This window comes from Paroedura picta, chromosome 7, assembly GCF_049243985.1.
Source record: "Paroedura picta isolate Pp20150507F chromosome 7, Ppicta_v3.0, whole genome shotgun sequence".
NCBI classification, from domain to species: domain Eukaryota; kingdom Metazoa; phylum Chordata; class Lepidosauria; order Squamata; family Gekkonidae; genus Paroedura; species Paroedura picta.
In genome coordinates this window covers 11,486,289-11,501,387 of record NC_135375.1, presented here as the reverse complement: position 1 = coordinate 11,501,387, position 15,099 = coordinate 11,486,289, and the positions used below count along the sequence as shown (strand labels likewise).

At 48.3% G+C, this 15,099-nt stretch overlaps 1 protein-coding gene across 1 annotated transcript in view; it reads left to right on the top strand.

Moving 5' to 3' along the window:
• The first annotated feature begins 13,093 nt into the window (after positions 1-13,093).
• PSTPIP2 (proline-serine-threonine phosphatase interacting protein 2) overlaps positions 13,094-15,099 on the top strand; it is a 32,975-nt gene continuing 30,969 nt past the window's right edge. The window contains exon 1 of the mRNA XM_077346710.1: positions 13,094-13,276. Within this exon, the coding sequence (XP_077202825.1) occupies positions 13,244-13,276 (33 nt within the window). The 5' untranslated portion in view covers positions 13,094-13,243. The remainder of the gene's footprint in view (positions 13,277-15,099) is intronic.

Below are 15,099 nucleotides of genomic sequence, written 5' to 3'. Positions count from 1 at the left end.
GCCCCTTTCAGAAAAATCAGATCTTGCAAGGAATTGGGATGTTGCTCCTGCCTTTCTCCAGAAGGCAGCAGTAGTAGATCAACAGAGGCACACCCGTCCCCAGAATGAATTCAATTTATTTTCCTTGGTGAGACTCAAGATGGATTACGGCAGGGATAGTCAACCTGTGGTCTCCCAGATATTCACGGACTACAATTCCCATGAGCCCCTGCCAGCATTTGCTCATGGGAATTGTAGTCCATGAACATCTGGAGGACCACAGGTTGACTACCCCTGGATTTACGGGATCTAGGACATTGCAATTGGTCAGTGTAACCAGTAGGGCTGTGCCTCAGCAGTAGAGCATTTGTTTTGCATGTGCGGAGGTCCTGAGTTCAAATTCCAGATAAAGGAAGCTGGCAGCAAAAGGAGCAAAAGATCTGAATGGTAGTCTGAAGACAGTGATTTGATGGAACTCATGGTTGATTCAGTGTGAGGCACATGGCAGGAATTAAAGAAAGGTAGGTAAACTATAGACCAGCCTTTCTTAACTTCTTTTTTACCGTTAAGAACCCCCTTCTGAAACATGCTCTCACAGAGGCCATGCTCTCTGTAAATTAAATGGAGATTAAATTATAAAATTATCAGAAACAAAATGCTTGTATTTAAATAAAAATATCTCCATACATACCTCTGCTTTTGCCCAGCTCTCAGTCACCAGTGCATTCCCATGTGTGTCAGAAAAAAGATTTCTCATTGCTAGGCTGATGCAATACAGCTGCCCAAGGTCACCCAGCTGCCTGCAGGGGGAGAATATTCTTCAAGCCTCAAGAAACCCCATAAAGGGTGTGATCATGCAGAATGCTGGGAGGCATAACTGCATGCCCTCCTGGGCCATACCCTTCCAGTCTTGTCATTAGCCATTTGGGGAGGGGGGGGGGAGCAGGTCGACACGTCCATGCTGCTGAGTGGAGTTTCCAGTGTTAATGAGCGGCCACTCAGGAGCACAGTTTTGTTCAAGGATTTCCAACCAGGGTTTCAGGGAACCCTGCAGTTATGCAAGAGCTCCCCTGGGGTTCCTTTCTCAAAAATCCAGATGACTGCCGACTTCACTAGACGGCACTGGAGCCAACTTTCCCCTGTTGCTCACCAGGCCTTGTCTCTTTCTCCACAATGGAAGCGCTCCAACAGGGTGGTGGAGTGGTTAAGAGCAGCAGATTTTGATCTGGAGAGCTGGGTTGACTCCCTGCTCCACCACATGCAGCCAGCTGGGTGACCTTGGGTTCGCCACAGCACTGATAAAGCTGATCTGATTGAGTAGTAATCCCAGGGCTCTCTCAGCCTCACCTACCTCACAGGGTGTCTGTTGTGGGGATAGGAAAGGGAAGGCGACTGGAAGCCTCTTTGAGGCTCCTTTGGGTATAGAAAAGCGGCATCTAAGAACCAACTGTTCTTCAGTAATATCAGGGCTCTCTCGGCCTCCCCTCCATCACAGGGTGCCTGTTGTGGGGAGAGGAAAGGGAAGCCGCTTTGAGACTCCTTTGGGTAGAGAAAAGTGGCATATACAAATCAACTCTTCTTCTCTGACTTCTGCCTCTCACTTCCTTGCCCACTTCTCTGAAGAGGCATGACATCACTTCCTGGGTTCCTCGAAGCCTGAAAAATATCACATGGGTTCCTTCATGCAAAACCAAAAAGGGAAACCAAAACCCAACCTAACTAAAATTAGGAACCCAAAAGTTGGAAAAAGTAATTTTTAGAATTTTTCAAATATTTATTGCATAAAGCCCACATATTAAAAAGATAGTCATCATAATTTGAAAACATAATTTAAAAACATCCCATTTCTAACTGCACATGGAATAGACCAACACAGAATGAACCAAACACATTTTGACCCCGAGGGGGTCTTCGTCAGTGGCCAAATTATTGTGAGGAATGCACTCATGTATAATAACATCAAAAGGCTTGCTGGGGGGGGCAAACAAAACCCCTAAAAAAAAAATTCAAAACATGTTAGAATGGGTATATGTTTAAAAAGCATCTGAAGCAAAATACTTTTTTTATATTTTGCAGATTAAATGTATATAAACATGGTGCTACTCCAGCTAGTTTTTCTAATGTGAAGGCATCTGATTTGGATTCCACCTTCTGAAACATGCTCTCCCAGAGGCCATGCTCTCTGTAAATTAAATGGAGATTAAATTATAAAATTATCAGAAACAAAATGCCTGTATTTAAATAAAAATATCTCCATACGTACCTCTGCTTTTGCCCAGCTCTCAGTCACCAGTGCATTCCCACATGTGTCAGAAAAAAGATTTCTCATTGCTAGGCTGATGCAATACAGCTGCCCAAGGTCACCCAGCTGCCTGCAGGGGGAGGAGCGGGGAATCAAACTCGACTCACCAGATTAAAGGCGTTGCTCTAACCACTAGGCCGTGCTGGCAAAGGAAGCTGGTCCCTGCAGTTGTGTTCTAACGGCTGGATTAGTTCTGAATGCAGCAATAATTGCAGAGTTCTGGAGTCTGGGGACATTTTGAGGCATGTTTCTCCTGCCTCCTTGTCCCCTTGTCGGAATGCAAATGTCCCTTCTGACAACAGGAGGGGGGGGGTGAGGGTGCAGGGTTGCCAGATACAGGTTGGGGAATTCCTGGAGATTTGGGGATGAAGTCTGGGGAGGACAGGGACCTCAGTGGGGCCTAGTGCCTCGAGCCTGGCCTCCAAAGCATCCATGTTCTCCAGGGGAACTGATCTCTCTAGTCTGGGTATAACCTACAATTCTGGGGGATCCACAGGTCCCACCTGGAGGCTGGCATCCCCACCTCCCGGGCTCCTGTCTGATCCAAAACTTGAGATGAACTCTTTTCATCTGTGTGGTAGGGAAGAGGACTAAACAGCTGTGAGCTGACCAGAAGATGGCACCGAAAACAAATGGTATAGCCCCAGCATATAAGAGTTGGTCTAGGTAGTCCATGTTGGCAGGATATATGAGCACAGCACACACTGTCCTGCTGTTGTTTGGCTGGCTGTGTTGGAAAAGAAGAAGATGCAAGAGAATTTGATTTATCCCCTGCATTTCACTGCCCGAAGGAGTCTCAAAGCAGCTTACAATCACCTTCCTTTCCTCTCCCCACAACAGACACCCTGTGAGGGAGGTGGGGCTGAGAGCTCTGAGAGAGACTGCTGTAAGAACAGCACTATCAGGACTGTGACTAGTTCAAGGTCTCCCAGCTGGCCGCATGTGGAGGAGCCGGGATTCAGACAACCCCGCTCTTAATCACAAACCCAAGGTGGCAGGAAAGGGCAACCAAAACGATTAAGGGGGTAGAACAGCTTCTGTATGAAGAAAGGTTGAAGAGGTCAAGGTTCTTTGGCTTGCAGAAATGCTGATTGAAGGGTGACAAGACAGGATTACGAAATTATGCATGGGACAGAGAAGGCTGAGAAGGAAATCCTTGTCTCCCTGTCTTCCTGTCAATGAAATTAAGGCGCAGCAGGCTTAGAGCCGACAATAGGAAGGTCTTTCTTCACCCACAGGGGAATTAACAGGTGGAATTCATTGCCACCAGAAGTGGTGGCAGCTACAAACATAGCCAGCTTTGGGAGGGGACTGGAGAAAATTCTGGAGCAGAGAACCATCAGTGGCTATTAGCCTAGGGGTGCCAGCCTCCAGGTGGGACCTGGGGATCCCTGGAAGTCACCAAGCTAAAGAGATCAATTTGCCCTAGGGGGAATTGATACTTGGAGAGTGGAGTCTGTCATTGTACCACTCTGAGGTCCCTGTCCCTTCCAAGCTCCATCCCGAAATCTGCTCGAGATATGTCCTAGATCTGACAACCCTAACCCAACCCCCCACCCCCAATCCTCCACTGGTAGCAGCCCTAGAACTATAAAGTGGGATGGTCCCATAGAGGCCATCTAGTCCCACCCTCTGCTCAAGGCAGGATCAGCCTAAAGCATCCAGGATAAGTCTCTGTCCAGCCTCCTTAGGCTGCCCATTCCACTGCTGAACCGCTCTGACAGTGAAAATTTTTCCTGATATCAAGCCAGTACCGTTCTACATGTAGTTTAAACCCACCGTGTGTATTGAACTATCATCACTGTTGAATATTTTGGGTTGGTAACTGAGAGCCTCTTGTGGCGCAGGGTGGTAAGGCAGCAGAAATGCTGTCTGAAGCTGTCTGCCCATGAGGCTGGGAGTTCCAGCAGCCGGCTCAAGGTTGACTCAGCCTTCCATCCTTCTGAGGTCGGTAAAATGAGTACCCAGTTTGCTGGGGGGTAAACGGTAATGACTGGGGAAGGCACTGGCAAACCACCCCGTATTGAGTCTGCCATGAAAATGCTAGAGGGCGTCACCCCAAGGGTCAGACATGACCTGGTGCTTTCACAGGGGATACCTTTACCTTTTACCTAGTAATTTTGTAACACTGCTAACTACTATAAATGGCCTAAGGAGTAAGTAACACAGGTATCGATAAAGTTCTTGGGGAAATGTCCAGTTTTGCTGTGTTGTTTGATATTCCCAACATTTTGTGCTTTTGGTTAACAGTTGCCACTGGGAAAAGGATTAGAAATGTACTTTTGAATAATCAATACACATTTTGGCAGTTTCCCAACCCTCTTGAGGACGTTTACAAAGGGCTTGTTTTGTTCATGATTATTTCCACAAATAAAATAAAAATAATTCCACGCAGCTTTTCCCGCTGTCGGTTTCTCCACTCTTCAGCTCCTTCCTGGAGGTTGGCAAATGGGATTTGAGAGGCAAATTTATGATCTGAGGAGCAACGAGATGTATGAAGAGGCACAAGACCAGAACTGTCAGAGACGGGAAACTCCCTGAGTTCATTCACCTTTCATAGAATTGACAAGTCCGTTCCAGTCACTGGCCGTCAACGTTTCCTTCCCTTCCTCAGGATTCAGCATTTTGGTGACAGATCCTCGACATGACAGTGGAATCATAGAATAGAATCGTAGAATCATAGAATTGTAAGGGGTCTCGCAGGCCATCTAGACCAACCCCCTGCTCAATGCAGGATCAGCCTCAAGCATCCAGGAGAAGGATCTGTCCAGCCTCTGCTTGAAGACGGCCAGTGAGGGGGAGCTCCCCACCTCCTTAGGCAGCCCCTTCCACTGCTGAACTAGACTCCTAAAATCCTAGTGTGGGAAGGGGCCATACAGGCCATCTAGTCCCATCCCCTGCTCAGTGCATCCAGGATAAGGATCTGTCCAGCCGCTGCTTGAAGACAGCCAGTGAGGGGGAGTTCACCACCTCCTAAGGCAGCCCATTTCAGTGCTGAACTAGTCTCAAAGAATCCTAGACTGGGAAGGGGCCATAGAGGCCATCTAGTCCCACTCCTACTCAGTGCAGGATCAGCCTCAAGCATCCAGGAGAAGGATCTGTCCAGCCACTGCTTGAAGACCGCCAGTGAGTGGGAGCTCCCCCCACCTCCTTAGGCAGCCCATTCCATGGCTGAACTAGACTCCTAGAATCCTAGAGTGGGAAGGGGCCATCCAGGCCATCTAGTCCCATCCCTGCTCAAAGCATTTCTATTATTACAAGAAGAAAAAATGATACGTTACATATATATATTTGGATTTTTATGCCACCCTTCCATATGGCTCTGGGCGGTTTACATAGAACGTTGTAAAAATAGTTACATAGAATATTATAACAATCTGACAGATAACAATAATAACATAGCATGAACAACAACACTGACATATCCCTGGGGGGTGGGGGGGGACCAGCAGATGTTTCAAGTCCTCAAGCAAACACCTGGTGGAGGAGCTCCCTTTTGCAGGCCCTGTGGAATTGTGGGAGTTCAGACAGGGCCCTGATTTCTTCAGGTAGCTCGTTCCACCAGGTGGGGGCCAGGACCGAGAAGGCTCTGGCCCTTGTTGAGGTCCGACATGTTTCTCTGGGGCCAGGGATCCGCAGCCAGTTGGAGGTGGTGGAGCGCAAAACTCTTTTGGGGCTATAGAGAAAAAAACAGAAATACAGGAAATCTCCCCAACAGAAATTTGGGAGTGTTGGTTCATCATTGTTCACCCTTAAATCTATTTACTGCGAAATTCCAGGTAATCACGCCATTGTTCTTCGAATTCTTGCGTTGATCTTCCATTGACCTGACTAGTTAGTTTGGCCATTTTTGCACGATCTGCGATCTTGTCCATCCAGGCCGATATCAAAGGCGAGGTTGACAATTTTCACTCCCTTGCCAGAGTTATTCTAGCCGCAGTCATAGCATTACAAAAAGAAAGTTTCTGCTTGGCATGGCAACTTTTCTGGATAAAAGCTCAACAACATATTCTCGGGTTTTAAAGGAAACTTAAACTTAAGCATTAACTGTAATATCGTATGCATTTTTGCCCAAAAATTAGCTTTAAAAAATGAGGTCATTTTGGACCCTTTTGCAAAGAAGCACAGAGCAGGATTTTCGAGTACCCAGCGGAAGGATAGGAAATATTTGCTGGCTGAGGAGTCTGCCAATATGAATGCTTTGCAGGACCAGAAACAGCCATAGCAGATTAAAGAATCCCCCCCTTAAAAATGGGGGGGGGGAAATGTGTTACATGAAAACTGTGTACATTTAGATATTGACCCCTGATGAAGATCAGATGATCTAAACAAAATTAGTGTGCATACTGAGATATTTTATGTTTGCCCAGCTGAGAAAATATTCTTTGATGGTTTTTAAACATTTTGGAGCACTAATAATAAATTGAAGAAGAAGAAGGAGAAGAGTTGATTCTTATATACTGCTTTTCTCTACCCAAAGGAATCTCAAAGCGGCTTACATTCGCCTTCCCTTTCCTCTCCCCACAACAGACACCCTGTGAGGCGGGTGAGGCTGAGAGAGCCCTGATATTCCTGCTCGGTCAGAACAGCTTTATCAGTGCCGTGGCGAGCCCAAGGTCACCCAGCTGGCTGCATGTGGGGGAGTGCAGAATCGAACTCAGCATGCCAGATTAGAAGTCCACACTGCTAACCACTACACAAAACTGTCTCTGCTTTTCTCTATTTGGTTTGATCCCTCATCTTTGTGGCTCTCAGATGCAACGGATTGAACCTGGGACCTTCTGCATGCCAAATGGATGTTTTAGCAATGAGTCAGTGGAGTCTTTCACATTATCTCCTGCCTCCTGGTCCTTTTAAGCTGGAGATGCCGGGGATTGAACCTGGGACCTTCTGCATGCCAAGCAGAGGCTCTCCCACTGAGCCACTGATCCCTCTTCTTCATTGCCTTTGGCTGAGCAGTAGAGCAGCTTGGCTTCACATTGCCAGCAGCCAGAGAGAGTGAGTTTCATGGACTTCCTCTTGTTATTCGTGCATGGAAACACACCCAGAATATGTCTCTCTTGGTCTTCCTGGTTAGAGTGGGTGACTCAGCAGGCCTGGACATGCTTGTGGGAGGGGAGGGGGAGGAAGCTACATCACTCTAAGGGCATAGAGGTATTCTCTCCTAGAATGAGAAGAGGAAAGAGCTGTTTTTTAATGCCCTACTTGCTTTTCACTACCCGAAGGAGTCCCGCAGCAGCTTACAATCACCATTCCTTTCCTCTCCCTGCCACAGAACCCAGAAAGGTGGGTGAGGCTGAGCGAGCTCTGGGAGAACTGTGACTGGCCCAAGGTCACCCAGTTGGCTGCGTGTGGAGGAGCGCGGAATCAAACCTTATTCTCCAGATTAAAGGCCGCTGCCATTCTTAACCACTATATCATGCAGGCCCAATTTGGGATACCTACTTTTGTGTTAATCTGGGAGTTGCCTTCCTGACCCCTCCTTTTGTTCTCCGTTTGTCCACTTCCTCGCTGCTCATGGCCTTCCATGGAAACACATCTCCCTGCAGGTCTCCTGTGGAGACGATGCCCTCATGCTCTCACATGTGTGATGCCGGACAAGCTGGCCATCTGTGAGAGGGATAAGGCTTCTCTCTCTCAGTTTGGTTAGGAGTGCGGACTTCTAATCTGGCATGCTAGGTTCGATTCCCCGCTCCCCCACATGCAACCAGCTGGGTGACCTTGGGCTTGCCACGGCACTGATAAAACTGTTCTGACCGAGCAGGGATATCAGCGACTGTTAGCCGCTTTGAGACTCCTTCGGGTAGGGAAAAGCGGCATATAAGAACCAACTCTTCTTCTTCTTCTTCTTCTTCTTCTCCTTCTCCTCCTTCTCCTTCTCCTTCTCCTTCTCCTTCTTCTGACTGCATCCTGAATGTGAATTGGATTGTAGTGCAATGGTTAAGAGCGACGGCCTTCTAACCTGGAGAGAAAGGCTTTTTCCTGCTTCTCCGCGTGCAGCTAGCTTGGACTAGCCACAGTCCTGATAGTGCTGTTCTCACAGAGCAGTCCTGTCACAGCTGCCTCAGCCCCACCTACCTCACAGGACGTGTGAGGAGAGGGAGGCAATTAGAAGCCACTTTGACACTCCTCCTAGCAGAGAAAAGCAGGGTAGCAAAACCAACTCTTCTTGTTGTTGTTGAATAAGTGTAAGTTTCTCTTTTTTTTTTGCAATGCACTTCTTGGGGGACTTATTCCCTGTCCTCAGGATCATGCTTTTGTGGCTGGGCAAAACTCTGCTGCATGAACCAAATCTCCCAATATTCTGCATCCTTCAAACAGCTCTGGAAATCTGGGGAACCTGGAAAGGTAGGCGGAAGTCTTAATTTTGTGCATACTGTCATTGACTAATGCGAGACTTCTGGCCTGGAGGCAAGGACTCCGAGGGGTTTCTCCCTTGCCCCTCAGTTTCCTTGGAGGAAATGGCCATTTTGGAGGGTAGACATTGGGGGATAGACTAGATGACACCCCGCCCGCACCCCTCAGCTCCTCCTCCAAATCTACATGATTTTTCCAACCTGGATCTGGCAACCCTCCCCCTCATTCCCAGCTGGTCACAGTTCTGCCAGAACTGTTCTCTCTCAGCCCCACCTATCTCCCAGGGTCCCTGTGGCAGGGAGAGGAAGGGAACGGTAGCCCTATTCAGCACGGATGACCAATCTGTGACTCTCCAGATGTCTGTGGACTAGTGGGATTCAAGTCTTGAACTTTACAGTAAGGATAATCCTCCTTATCTTCTACGTAGACTGATGAAGGATTTGAGGGGTGGAAGCCAAGAAAGACAAGGTTTGGGGAGGGAAAGTAGTTCAGCTCTGTGGTCTTAGGGTTTTTTTCCCACTCCCCGGTTGAATTGCTCACAGTTCCCCTTCTCGGGTCCCGAGTTCAGATTTACAAATAACCATGAGTGTTTCCTGTCCTCGACTGACGAAGAAACCAAGGCCTTCCAGGAATTCATAGGGAAGGACTGGTTGTTTCCTACTCACAAGATGACCACTGGTGCGGAAAACAGGGGGGCATGTACCTTTTAATGATGAATCTAGTGGTGTCACATTTTCTCACGCGTAAAAGGGCAGGAGGGAAGGTGGTCCTTAGATCTCAGAAGATAAGCAGCAGCGGTACTTGGTATTGGGTGATTTGGCTAATAATGCAGAGTTTGCCCAGTCATAAAACCATGGGACGAGTGCAGTCAATAAATCTCCCAAGAAGGATGTTGCAAAAAAGGTAAACTTAACTTTTATTCCAGTAGATCCAGTTCACATTCAGGTTGCAGCCATAAGAAGAGAGAGAATCTGAAGAGTCCTTTCCCAAATGGCCAGCTATTTCGGCATCGTGTCTATGAGGACTCTGGGCCTACAGGAGAGGTTTGCAGAGACACATATCTCCATGGAAGGCCATGTAGAGGAAGTGAGACGACAAATGGAGAATGGGGGGCCAGAGGGCAACTCCTAGGTCAAGACACAGAGTGGCATCTCATTCAAGGAGATCACATCTAGGAACCCTTAGAGTGATATAGGGCCCAGGAATGTCCAGGCATGCTGAGTTGCTCACTCCCACATTCGGGTGGGAGACCACCAAGAAAGGCTCTGCAGAGGAAGGCAAATGGCAAACCACCTCTGCTTGCCTTGAAAGCCCCTGGCTGGTGTTGCCATAAGTCTAAGCTAAGCAGGTTCCGGACTTGGATGGGAGGCCACCAAGGAAGACTCTGCAGAGGAAGGCAATGGCCAACCCCCTCTGCTTCTCCCTTGCCTTGAAAGCCTCTGGCTGGGGTCACCATAAGTCCAAGCTAAACAGGGATGGTATTTGAACGGGAGGCCACCAAGGAAGACTCTGCAGAGGAAGGAAATGGCCAACCACCTTTGCTTCTCACTGGCCTTGAAACCCCCTGGCTCAGATTGCCCTAAATCTGTCATGACTTAGTGGCACTTTGCACACACACACATGCAAAAGTACAGGGATTCCGTTCACTTCATTGCAGGATCAGGGCCTGTAGGCTTGCTCTCTCCCGCCTGGGAAGCAACAGCAGCCTCAAGATTTAAAAAAAAAAACCCAAGCCAAAACAGAAAGGGTTTCCAACAGGCCAGGAAAAAAATGTTCTGTCCCGAAACAGGCTGAACACATGGAAATGTACAGTTGAAATCAGTCATAACAGCGAGGTGAATAACGACCCTGGGCATTTGTGGAAGATCAAATTGATATTTACAGTGACAACTAGACGAACCAGTTTAAACGTTGGTAACCCTACAAGTCTGTATGTGGCAAAATAAATCCAACAGGAACTTCTTTGTGGTTGTTTAAGATTTTATATAGAGATTATATAAGAGGGGCCCATGGGACTTAGAGCGGTTCCTCAGTGGAACAGGCTTCCTCGGGAGGTGGTGGGTTCTCCATCTTTGGAGATTTTTAAACAGTCTGGAGAGCCATCTGACGGAGAGGCTGATTCTGTGAAGATTCAAGGGGGTGGCAGGTGACAGTGGATGAGCGATAGGGTTGTGAGTGTCCTGCATAGTGCAGGGGGTTGTCAACCTGTGGTCTTCCAGATGTCCATGGACTACAATTCCCATGAGCCCCTGCCAGCATGCTGGCAGGGGCTCATGGGAATTGTAGTCCATGGACATCTGGAGGACCACAGGTTGACTACTCCTGGACTAGATGACCCAGGAGGTCCCTTCCAACTCTATGATTCTATGACTTGGGGGGGGGGGAGGAATCCCATCCTCCCTTTCTTGCTAAGGCAATAACTGATAAATGGTCACTAAGCTAGCAAAGACCTGTGATAGCTCAGAAAGACCAGTTTTTTTGTTAAGTCCTTGGGAGATGGGGGCAAACTAGTCTAATTTTACAGGTAGACTCTGAAATCTCCCTTTGATGTCGTCATCCTGGAGCATGAGCAAGTTTTTGTTTCAAGGTTATTATATTTCTTCGCCACCGCCACCCTCACTGGGCCCACCGCACCTCCTTTCACCATGCTGAAGAGAACCCCTTATGTATTTTTATTTTGAAGATTTCAGATTTTTCTACCAACTCTGAAGGAGGGTGTCCCCCAAGTTTGCAGAAAAATCTGTTTAGTGCTGGCATGGCCCCAATCTATGGACTGAGGTATCCGCAGATTAGGGGGGGCATACTTGGGAAATAGTACACAGATGAAGGAAAAATGCAAACCGGCAAGGGCAAAAGACCAAGGAATGTAGGAAATGCAGGGTGTGGTGTAATTATGTGAAAATCAAAGGGGAACAAGAAAAACGCAGGCAACGACTGGAACTGGTGCAAACTGACTCTGCCTGTAATGCTTCAGAATGTCCAGGTTTTTGTTAGTCGTCGGGAGATGGCGTTGAACTGCTTGATGGAGTCTAATTTTAGAGGAATCTCCCCTTGAATTTCTTGTAATGGACAATGGTGTTCTATGCACCAACTGGCTCGGAAGTTGCACCTTCTTAACAGTACCCCCTCCTCCACACAGCCTATTCAAAGCTTGACCCAGGCTCCTTTGCTGCAAAGTGGGAAATTAAGACAAGAGGGGTGGGTTGTTTATACAGGCAACTTGAAAAAGGTTTTAATTATCGCCTTCAAATTTCTCCCAATGGCACCATCACTTCAGCTGATTCTCACGATTTGGGTTCAGAAGTGAGACTTCTATTATTGGTGCAGGGTTTGTTAGGCTGGGGGTTAGCTCGTTGGTCTGGTGGGCTCCCTGTATCTTTAGTGGCTAGGTGTGGGGCAGAAATTCAACAGGTATAGCCTTCTATGGCCTGTTGATGGGGGGGGGGGAGGAACTGCTTTGTAGGCACATTAAGAATGGTGACAATTTTCTGAAACCCCAGGCTGATTCAAAAGCAAACTGCATTGATTGTGGCATGGATTACATCCAAGTAATTATATTTAGGACTGCAGCCGTAGAAATTAAGCCCACACACGCTTACCTGGAAGCAAATCTTACTTCCTACAATGTTGCTTGGTCTTAAGGAAATGCCCAGGGTCACTGCCTTGCAGCCTGCACCGAAGTGTCGAATACAGTTTGCAATCAACAAAGTTTAATTCTAGGTATAATCTTTCGGGTATGTTCATGCAGAACTAATTTCCACTGGGTTGAATGGGGTTTACTCCTGAGTAAGTGTGCACTGCACGGCACCCCTGTGGCTAATTCTGACATATCAGAAGTGTTAGTGAGTCCAAATAAAAATAGAATGCACATGCATTGTATCTTCCTTAAGCATGCATGCTGAGAGCCAGCATGGTGTTATGGTTAAGGGTGGTGGCCTCTAATCTGTAGAACCATGTCTGATTCCCTGCTCCTCCACATGCAGCCAGCTGGGTGACCTTGGGCTAGTCACAGTCCTGTTAGAGCTGCTCTCATGAGCAGTTCTCTCGGGGATCTCTCAGCCCCATCCACTACCCAGTGAAGGATTATTCGGCAGGGATTCTGTAATCTATTCTGTTCCATGGGATATTGAACCTGTTCTGTCAGTGACATAAAAATAAAACAAAAATAAACAAACTTTTAGCTAAATCAGATAAACATCACGGAGAACACACGAGAGTCACAGAGAAGCATCCATGCCTGAGATTCATTAGCTATATTAGATTCACAGAGAAAGATATTGCTCCCTTAAAGATCTCTCAATAAATGTAAATTACAGCGAGTAGAATATTAGCAGAGTGTTCCATATTCGCGTGGGTCTTCCGTATGCATTGCAAAATGCGAGCGACGCCCTTCTCTTGCACACCTCGGGAGTCCCCCGCTGCATCTCTGCGGGAGTTCCCGCCCGGGGCGAGCACCTTGCGGGAGAAGGAACTGCGTTTCCCTCCTCCCCTCGAAGCGGCCGGCGTTAGGACCGGACGGCAGGCGCTGCGAATTGAGGAACTCCGTGCGGAGCCTCCGCCTGGCCCGCTGCCGCTCCTCCGGACTCCGGGCGCCGGGCGGACACGATGCGGGAGACCCTCTTCAAGGACCACTTTTGGGTGAGTCGCCGTGGCCGGGGGTCAGCCTGGGGGGGGGGGGGCAACGGGGAGGGGCGACCTGTGGGTGAGGGTCAGACCTAGACCCTGCAAGGGCTCCTTTAAGGCGGGGCTGGGAGGGAAAGGTGACCCAAGCAGGTGAGGTGCCAGCCTCCAGGTGGGGCCGGGGGAATCCCGGAATGACAGCTCCTCTTCAGAATATAGAGATCAGTTTCCTTGGAGGAAACAGATACTTTGAAGGGACCTCTCCAAGCTCCACTCCCAAATCTCCAGATATTTCCCCACCTGGACTTGGCAACCGTGCCCCCTCATCCCCTACCTGGCAGCAGGTGGGCTGGGAGGGGCGGGGTACAGCTTGAAAGACAAGTAAATAAAATCCTAAAAGGTATCTGGGGAGGAGGGCTTATTCCTTAGTCAAACTGCGGCCTTCCAGATGTCCCTGGACTACAATTCCCATGAGCCCCTGCCAGCATTAGCTGGCAGGGGCTCATGGGAATTGTAGTCCAGGGACATCTGGAGGGCCGCAGTTTGACTACCCCTAGAGTGTGGTGTGTGTGTGTGTGTTTGTGCGTGGGGGTTTTCTCTCCTCCCTGCCTTTCCTCATTTGGGGAAGGGCGGGAGCCAGCAGAGTTTTAATTTGGGGGGTGGATTCGAACTTGGGTCTCCCCAATCATTGTGTTATTGCCTGTTTTTTCAAGGCACAAAAGACAAGTGTGGTGCAGTGGTTAGAGTGAATCCCCCATTCTGCCCGGGAACCTCAGGGGGCCGGTTGTGTCTGACAGCCTAACCTACCTCGCAGGGTGGTGGTTGTCAAGATAAAAGGGAGGAGGGGAGAGTAGATTTCTTCATTAAGTTCATTTATACCCTGCCTTTCTCCCAGATGGGGACCCAAAGTGGTTGGCATGGTTCTCCTCTCCTCCCCCTCAGGACGCCCCTGCAAGGTAGGCTAGGCTGAGACTAGCACAAGACCCCCCAGCAAACTTCCTGGTAGTTTGGGCTGGTTATTTCTGGTCTTTGTAGTCTCTGTTTAGGTGAATGTCCTTGCTTGCTTGGCTTTCTTGTGGGAAAGAATTAATAATAATAATAATAATAATAATAATAATAATAATAATAATAATAGTTTATTTTTAACCCGCCCTCTCCTGAAGGCTCAGAGCAGGTAGCGACATATAATGGCTAGGAGTCACTGAGCTGGGAAATCTGTGTTTTAGGCAGCTCTGCTCCCTAAGAGTCCCTCTGCTTCCTAAGATGGAGAATTCTGCCCTTTCTTGCAGGGCTGTTGGGATAAAATACATGAATACGGACAGCGTTGTATAAATGCAGAATGTTGTTATAATGCCGGCAGAGCACCCTAGTTCTGCTCTCAGCCCCGCCTTGGCTTGGGAGGGACTGTGGCTTAGTGGTAGAGCCCCTGCTTGGCATGCAGAAGGTCCCAGGTTCACTCCCTGGCATCTCCAGTTCGAAAGGCCGGGCAGAAGGTGATTGGAAGGACCTCTGCCTGAAGTCCCTGGAGAGCTGCTGGCAGTCTGAGTAGACAATACAGCCTTTGATGTACCAAGGGTTTGATTCCGAAAAAGGCTGATTCGTGTATATTCCCAATCTGGAAGGGACCTGTGACCATGTACTTCTACTGGTGAATAACCACAGATAGGAAGACTTCTGCATCTTTAAACAGCAGCTGGACAGGGGGTTGGACTAGGGCTGATTCTGCACTTACTTTGTTTATTCCGTTGTGGATCCTGCTGAATTCAGATCAATTTGAACTCAGGACTTCCTCTATCCCCCCCATCCCTATTGAAACAGAAATGTGTTCTGCACATGATTAG